Source organism: Alexandromys fortis, unplaced genomic scaffold, assembly GCF_014885135.2.
Source record: "Alexandromys fortis isolate MF-2015 unplaced genomic scaffold, M_Fortis_MF-2015_v1.1 scaffold_22, whole genome shotgun sequence".
Taxonomy (NCBI): domain Eukaryota; kingdom Metazoa; phylum Chordata; class Mammalia; order Rodentia; family Cricetidae; genus Alexandromys; species Alexandromys fortis.
In genome coordinates this window covers 10,642,009-10,651,371 of record NW_026067900.1, presented here as the reverse complement: position 1 = coordinate 10,651,371, position 9,363 = coordinate 10,642,009, and the positions used below count along the sequence as shown (strand labels likewise).

Sequence of the window (9,363 nt, the reverse complement as noted above, 5' to 3'; positions counted from 1 at the left end):
GGGTGAATTCTTGCCTTGGCGCCTGCCCATCTCCTCCTATCGAAGCTATCTAATGGGTCTTTTAAAACCAGATCAGGTTTCCCTGTTGGCCAGGGGCTCCTCTTACAAAATGCTGTAGCTCTGTTTCCTGGCTCCTGCCAGGGGCCAAGTTCCCTCTCGCCCCTCAGAAGGGTCTTCAGGAACAGGACCAGGCTCCCTGTTTGCCAGGGACCTCGCCAACCAAAGGCCTACCTCTTTGCTTTAATTGTAGTGGGGCGATCTGCTCTTGGTGTTGTGCACCGGTCCCCGCTGTCTGCCGTCGCCTCTGGATAACTCTTAATTATGAATTTAACCAATTCCTATTAATCTGTATATTGCCACATAGCTGTGGCTTACTTGCTAAAGTTCCAGCATCTGTCTCTGGCAGGGCTACATGGTATCTCTCTGACTCTGCCCTTCTTTTTCCCAGCAGTCAGTTTAGTTTCCCCTGCCTAGCTAATTTCTGCCCTGCTATAGGTTCAAAACAGTTTCTTTATTAACCAATGATATCCACAGCATACAGAGGGGATTCCTACATCACAGACCTATCACAGCAACACCCTAGTCCCTGACACCAACTGTCTTATTTAGGGTATCTATTGCTGTGAAGAGATACCACGATCATGGTAACTCTTATAAAGGAAAACATTTATTGGGTTGGCTTACAGTTTCAGAGCTCCAGTTCATTATCATCACGGTGAGGCATGGGAGTATAGAGACAGACAGTGCTGGAGAAGGGCCTGAGAGTTCTATATCTTGAACTGTAGGCAACAGGAAGGAAACTTAAGTGTCACACTGTGAGTAGTGTGAGCATAGTAGATCTCAAAGCCCACTTTCATAGTGACACACTTCTTCCTACAAGGTCACACCTTCATCAAAAAATCCATACTTCCTAATAATACCATTCCCTTTATGAGTCATTTTCCTTTAAAACACCAGAAATTGGAATGTTTAAGTGAAAATATGGTTGCAAAAAATCAATAAATAAACTGTGAATAAAAAGCTATTGAAAATAAAATGAATAATTGAATAAAAAATCTTAACTAAAACTTACATAGGAGAGACATATATTCATGAAAAGTCTAAAAGAGCAAGAGGCTTTATACATTTGTTCAGATACAACTTGGATATGAGAACTGTGGAGAGGATGTAGACAATAAGACCAAAAAAAATGGACAAAGTAAAACATTAAAGGTTACAGTACAGAATTCTGTATGCATTTGTTAGATCCAATAATGTGCAATATAGCAATACTTTGGTCAGTGATAGGTGCACATGCACTTGTGGTCCTAATCAAAATTATAGTGCCGAATGCTGTTGTGGAGGTCTAGATTCTAGTTGTGCTCCCTGTAATGACTGCACAATCATAAATGTGGAGGTCTAAGCTCTATTTGTGCTTTTTATAATGTTTGCACAATGATAAAATCAGGTAATGAAGCATTTCTTAGAATGTATCCCTATCATAAGTGACAGCAAGTACTTGCATTTGATAAATCTTAATATTCCCAGGCTTCAATTTTTATAAAGAACACCTTATTAACACCAGCACATTGTATCACAGTCACTTTTGTATGTTTTATCCCATTAGAACAGTTGGTTGTCAATGCTTTTTCTCCCTTCTGAGCCCCTAACACAATACTCAAACTAGTGAGAATACTTAGAAAATATCATATAAATGAGTAATCAAATGATCCTGGGAAATACATACATACATACATACATATATATATATACATACATATATATTCCATATAGATATATGGAAAAGACAGTATCATATTAAAACTCCTGAGTATTCATAGCTGAGTGAGAGCTATAATAGGGCATGGAAGATAGCCCTGGTTCACTGTCTCATAATTACTGATGTTGCTGTTATTTTACTTCCTAAAACAAATTATTGTTAGCTTAGAGCCTGAGGAATTTAGATGTTGAATACTGAAATAAGTTGGAGTATTAAACTTCTTACTGGATTCTGCTAACTTTTGGAAGGATTAGCTTTGACCCCACCAACAAGTTTCTGCAATATGGTGTGTTTACATAAAAAAAGCTAGGAAGCAATATGTACACGATCACACCTAAAAGACTGCATGCAAAACAGAAAGTACAAAAGTAGTCTAACTATGCACAAGTAGATGACAGGTGATTAAAATCTTAACCCAGTAGGTGGGCTTTCATGGTGGGGGATAACATTTACATATGTTCATTTTTATAGTTAAAAGAAAAAAATACAAACATGTAGTTTTATTCATTTAAACCTCTGTTCTGCCACCTTACCATTTCTCTTCCTGTTTGAGTTTGCTCCTTTAGTATTCTCTCTCTCCTTCCACGGCAAGGACAGGTGCATACAATGTAAGGGATTTTTTCTGAGTTACTGAGAGACCCCAGGCTCTGTCAAATGCTGGCAAAATCCCTATTACTCATGAATAGTGGTTATTTCCATCAGATAGCTTGGTTTGTACTAGTGGTCATACACAAAGGAATTATTTATGTGCAAATCAGGTTGAGTTGGAAATTCCTCAGGAAATGCTGTAGGCATTGAGGATAGTCTTCTGTCTTGGTGATGTCAGAACTCAATTTTCTCCATGTCTGGGGAGGCAAGGACTACATCAGATGTTAGTGTCCTGAGCCTAGCGCAGAATAATGATAGTGTGGTATGAGTTGAGATTCCACAGAGGGGCACACGCAGGCCCTGGTGCAGCCAGCGTTCCAAGTGATTGCTTGCAGTAGATTTGCTATTATAGCACTGATTAGGTTCTGAGACAAGGGACTCAGTAAAAGCCAGAAGGTTGCTGTCATTTTCACCACCCACCACAGTGACACTTACTGTTCAAATCTGAAGAGATCAAGAGAATTTCTCTTTGTGATTCTGTGAGGATGGGAGAGTTAGTAAAACTATAAAAAGGATGAATACTTAAAGAGAATGCCAGTGCCCCTGTGATTTAGAGTATACATAAAAAATTCATCTTCTAAAATGTGTTAGGTTAAAGGTTGGTGGAGAATATTAACTTTGCAAGTTGCAGTGTGGAAGTGGAGAGAAGTCCAGCTGAGATGACTAACCGTGAAAGAAATCCACAGTGCCTTATCTTACCCAAATGTTTATTGAGAAAGGTGCAGGGTGTCGACCCCACTTTCATGTGGTGTGGGCATTGTTGCAAATCAAATGCAGAGGTCCTATTATGTGAGAGGGTGGAGCCAAGTTTTCTTTTACAGAAGTTTTGTGTAGACAGTGGTCAGGACTGTAATGACAGTTAGTGGGATTAAGAAGGAAGATTTTCCAGAGCTTTGACTGTTGACAGAGGTTTGTGTCCCACCCTGTCCGGCAGCCATTTGTCCCAAAGAAATACACAGAGGTCTACTACATTAATTATATACTGGTTGGCCTATTAGCTCAGGCTTTCTTATTAACTAATGTTTACATCTTAACCCTGTATTGTCTGTGTTAGCCATGTGGCTTGGTACCTTTATCAGCGAGGCATTCTCCTCTTGCTTCCTATGTGTCTGGGTAACAGCTGCAGACTGAGTCTTTTCTCTTCCCATATTCTCCTGTTCTCATCACCCTGCCTACACTTCCTGCCTGGCTGCTGGTCAATCAGTGTTTTATTAAAACAATACAATATAAGTGACAGGGTACAAGACCCACAGCAGTTGACAAGAGACCAGGTTTGCTAGATTGTTATCAAGGCCCACAAAAATGCTAAGACTGAGAAAAGTATTGTCAAAACCAAAAGTGGAAAATAGCAAAAAGTTAGGGGATGAGACTGAATAGCAAGAGAAGAAATGATGGGAATACTTTTGGTTCACAGTAGCACTGATGAGCTAGATGTTCATTGATTAGATTTTAAAAGTTCAAACTGGTGCTGAGTTATATGGATTAAAGCTAGAATTAGGAATATCAGACAATATTATTTTATTGGTTCAGATAAGAAAGGCTGAGAATCATCCTGGTAACATTATATGTGTTCCTTAAAGAGAAAAACAAAACAGCTATTAGGTAGGAGGCCACCTTTCTATGATGCAGTGATTGATGTGTTAGGACAATGGGGCATTTTCTACAAGGTTGTGATGATTCTGGGGAAGGTTGTGGAGGATCAGCATCTGGCAGTGTCCACATCTCAGAAAGCAGAGCAGTCATTTCAGCTTTGACGTAGACACTCTCAGCTCTCTTCGATACTTTAGAGTATCACAGTTAACTTTAGATTTGCTAAAATGATCACAAGGCAGCTCTCTAATAGCACGGTTGTTTAAAGAACTTAGGACTTCAATGATACACTATGAAGTCATTAAGTTCATCTATCTTATGATAATAGCATATTGCAAGCATATTCTCCCATTTAGAGTTATGATACTTCATCCAAAAGTAATGACAGCCTTTTGAGAAGAGTGTCCTGAGAATGAGTTTGGGAGAAGCATGTGGTCAAGGGCTCAAGGAAATGAGAGTGTTGGGAATAATCCCAGTCAACACTAGAGAAATGTTCAAATAATGTGGGAGAGAGAAGGAAATGGTTGAAAACACAGAGTGGTTATTAATGGGGAATGAAGAATGCAAATATCTTGTATATTTCAATGAAGACATTTACTATTGCTGGTGTTAGCAAAGGGTTTAGAGGTCAAATGAATGGCTCATTCCAAGTTACTGAGAATTTAATGAACGACCCTCTCTTCTTTATTAATGAAATTATTCATTTATGTCTTGGACTATTTTTTATAGAAAAAGAATAAAAATAATATGGGCTCAGAAATTTGATTTTTTTTAAAAAAATTAATGATGAGTCCTTTGTATCTGGAAAGTATATAAAATTATGGTGCTACACTTACATGATAGTGCAAATTACAATCATATTACTGTGCATTTGCAAATTACTGGTGGTTATATTGTAAATATAGTGATAGGCCAACTAGAAAATAGAAGTAAAATTACATGTAGACCAACATAGGAAATATTATTAGGCATCAGTGTTTTAGGATTTTCTCACTAATTAACTCTTAAAACGTGTGGCAAAATTCTGAATTATTATTAGGAAAAATATCCCATAGTGCAGTAGGCTGTTTAGGCACTTAGAAGACCTCACCTGGAGAAGGTCGCTTTTAATAACATGTAAAAGAAAATTGAGGCTCTGCTCTTAATATGCTGGTAATTTGGTAAATAATTGTGATAAACTGATGGTTTGTTGCATATGCTGAAGCTCTTAGAAAACAGCATTACTAGAAAAATAGTTTGATTCTCATGGCAGTCAGGAATAATTTACAAAAAATATCTAGCAAGTTCTAACAACTTTTTCAAATAAGGTACAGTGTGCAGAGATATCCTGGAGACTTGAAATATCCCCATTCTTCTTGTGAGGAAAAAAATCAGTCATGGAAATGCTGAGAGAAGGCATCAGATGGTTCAAACACATACACATGTGCATTAACCCATGCATGTGAGCACATGCACATGTGTGCACATGCACGCGTGCGCGCGCACACACACACCTTGGAAGAACAGGAACTTTGACAGAATGATTTTTTTTAACATTAAATGTGACTCCAACTACAAATTACTGAAGAACTCGAAATAAAATGTCATCCTTTAGTAACATAAGCATTGTGTTGCCCATTCGGTGATGTTTGCATTTAAATATCCTCCCAACCATATGAATCAGTTGCATAAACACCAGCTAAGCAGTGTGCTGAGATAAACCGCCTGGGATGATTAAGCTTTCTCAGTGTGATTGAGTTCTGTTTGCTTTTCTATTTTTGTTGATATTTTGATACTCTGGACTCTGTCAATGATTTCAAATATTATTTATGTGACAAAATAACTTGCTGATCTTTATACTTATAAAAGGAGTATACGGGGTGTCTTTGCACAGAGGCTAAGAAGTTTGGAATGAAATGTTTGAATTTGTTAGATTTAAGTGTTCTTAGGGCTCAGTACTATATGTCATGAAGTTCATTAGTGTGTATGTTAGAAATTTTATTCACATGGATCTGAAACAAAATTCTAAAATATGTCTTATCTACAAACCAAAATGTTCCAATTTAAATTTATAGGCATTTTCCTGCTATTTACTTAGTGCAATATATATGTATATATTAATATTCATCAATATTTTGGATGACTAAGATTTTTCAAGTTCACTAGTTATGCATACTTTATAGTCTGATAAAATCAAATTAATAATTTTAAAGTCTCTGTTTATAAACTTTGGCATGATTTTAGCATTTGCCTTAAATTCTGAATGACTTAAGTGGTATAAGAATACATACAGGCTATTCCACAGGCTAGCTCTCCTTCTTAAGAAAAATTATGTTTTAAAAATTTCCCCATTTTTTTTTTTTGGTGTAGAATTGAAAGTTGCCTCGTTTCAAATAGATTATAAAATGCTCTGGCTTCTTTTCATAAGAAAGAGAGCCTATTGGTTCCAGAAAAGCCCAAAACATTGGCTAAGTGTTCGCTAAATTACTGTTTTATGTTCATCCTGGCAAGCGACTGGGGGAAATAAGCAAAGTGTCCTCTCTATTTTGGATATGGACTTCACTCTCTCAATTTATTATTGCGTGTTTGTGTTGGGTGCTTCATCCTTTGAATTCTGGGCACCTTTTCAGATTCATAACATATAGTCCAAGTCTTTAGAATGTCAAGCAATTGAAATACATCACCATTTAGGATTCTAGTCATTATCAAGCTGTGGTTTATACTCTTTCAATGGCAGAAAATCTATTTCATTATACAAAATGAAGTATGAAATTTGTAATGAAGACAACTTCAGTCCTTTCAGATTGTGCAATTCCAAATTTGCACAATTATTTTAAATAACTTGGGTAAATTATTTTTTTTACAACAGAATTATGAAAAATTTATATTGATTTTTTGTTTGGAGGAATAAATGGGCTATAGGATGTACTACTTCACGATTTATTTCTTGTTTGAAATTCAAAGCCATGTCTCATTAATAACCATAGACTCCTTCATTATTGATAAAGGCTCACAATGTCTCATCTCATGTAAAGTAGTACAAGGGCTGTTGGCACAAGCACACAGTGAAAAGAGTATTTTGATAATTTCATAAGTAATGTCCTATTTCAATCTATTTTTCTCTCCTCTAGCTAACTTCTCCCACTACCTCTGAGCAGCTTGCTCATAAACCACCTGCTTTCTCCTTTGTTTCTCCAACTAATCAGAAAACGCCACCTGTCCCAGCTAACGTCAGCGGAGCCTGTGTGCTAGAGGAGTTTCACACTCGCAGGCTGGATGTCACAGGGGCCTCGGTTGAAGAAACAGCTACGTATTTTCACACTACTGCTCGCGATTCCCCCCTTTCTGCATGGAGGGATGCTTCGTCGCTAGTATTTTCCCCTTCCACTCAACTGCCAGGTTCTAGTTCATGTGGCTCAAATGTTGCTGATCACACACGTGGGCTGGCATCTGAAGCACAGAAGAAAGCATCGACGTCGCATGTCCTTAGTCCCAGGGAAGATCTGAGAACCTCTCCTTCGTCTGCCTCGGGTGCTTCTCTGAAGTCCCCTTCAGCTTCCTACCTACCTGTCCGCATTGTCATGCATTCACTCTCTCCAAGTCCCAAACCACTTACCTCATCTCCCCATGGCTCTTTATCCACTGTCTCTAGCCGAATGTCATCCACTGGAAACCTTTCAAAGTCAGGGCTGAAGTCCTCAGTACCTTCTCGGCTCTCTCTCCTCACTGCTATCCTCAAATCAAGCCCGTCTCACCAAAGGCCTTTATCCCCCGCGTCATGCCCAACCTTCTCCCTCAACTCCCTGGCCTCTTCCACACTCACACTTGATCAGAAAGTAAAGCAATCTTCACCCACACCTAGGAAATCTCTCTCAAGTTGTTCCTTGACAGCTGGTTCAACAGAACAAGAAGAACACAAGGCGTCTGCAGAGACCCACCAATCCTACCACCCCCCTTTCTTGTCCAAGTCTCCCCCACTTTCTCAGTTGTACCCCCTCTCTCCAGCAGCACCTGACAGTAGCATCTATGCTTCTAGGAATGTAGGGAAAACACCAGAAGGTACACTGAGGAACAGCACAACACTACCCCAGTTACAGAGCGCCACATTCGGTTTTGCTGATGTCCCTTCTATTACATCGAGTTTATCCCCGCTTTCTTCTTTGGAGGGCAGACAGGATGGTGACCTCAGGGCTCCAGAAAGGAGCAGGAATATTTGCAAACACCCTTCTACCTTCTTATCCTCCGCACCTCCTGCTAATGAAAACACTGCCCTTTCCTCTCTAGAGAAATGTTTCCACCCCTCCCCAGTCCTCTCGGAGCTGATAGACAGATCCCAAAGAGCCTGCTCTCAGCAACTAGCAGGCCAGGAACTGCGCCCTTCTGTTCTGCCCGCTCCTCCTGTCTCCCGTGCTGGCTCTACGCCTCATGCCAACTTGGGACGCTCCATTCTCCCGCCCGAGAGTTCACTTACCCAGGGACTCCAGCCTAGTCCTTCAGTACTGCACCCGAGTTGTGGCAGTGGCGCAAGAACTGGAACGCCTGAAAGCACAATGTCCAACCACAGCTCACTTGTTCCAACCCCGTCACTTCCTGTCTCACTAACAAGAACCAAGGAGCTGAGCACACCTTGCGCATTGTCCATGTCAACAGGCCCTGAGAATAAGAAGCCCAAGGTATTTTCTTTTTGCATGTTGCATGTATATTTTGAAATATGGAAGAAACTATGACTTTGACTTCAGGGAGACATACACACACACATGCACACAAATATATATATGTTTCTGGGTATGGGTTGCAGTTTTGGTTCCAATTAAAAACAGATAGCATTGTATAATATGTTACATTTCTGGTAACTTAATAAGAAGTGTCTCATTATCTATTGAAATACTTTGGACTGAGAGTATAGTTAGTAGACATAATTAATATAATGTATATAGTATAGATCTAGGATCATGATAAAACCATTATCAGTTTGAAATTGTTCTATTTCCTTTGCCTTTGTTTATTCATTCAAAGAAAGGCTTTTTCCCCCACCTTCCTTTCCTTCCTGCAAAGCTGATTTTCTTTTCATTGCTCCCTGTGCTGCCAGTTAAATAAAATTGGATGTTACTCTACATATTGAAGGCAAAAGGGAATAGAAACTTTTTTATGTGTAAAAATATTTAATTTATTGCAAGTACTTAACATCTAACATTATCCAGCATAGAAAGAATGAACGAACTGAGCACGAAGAAACAGAAATAGAAGTAAAGTTGGTTTTGAAATGTTCAGAAGTAGTCTGCTGAGCGAGGGTATGAGATGGCATTTATTAGTGCGAGAGAAGGAACATTTGAGGAGGGACTCCATGATTTAGGCTTGCTGGAGCATGCAGTTCTACTCTAGGCCAT

At 39.1% G+C, this 9,363-nt stretch overlaps 1 protein-coding gene across 1 annotated transcript in view; it reads left to right on the top strand.

The window, feature by feature from the left end:
- Mlip (muscular LMNA interacting protein) overlaps positions 1-9,363 on the top strand; it is a 131,244-nt gene that overhangs the window by 14,234 nt on the left and 107,647 nt on the right. Inside the window, exon 4 of the mRNA XM_050124570.1 lies at positions 7,183-8,649. Within this exon, the coding sequence (XP_049980527.1) occupies positions 7,183-8,649 (1,467 nt within the window). The remainder of the gene's footprint in view (positions 1-7,182; positions 8,650-9,363) is intronic.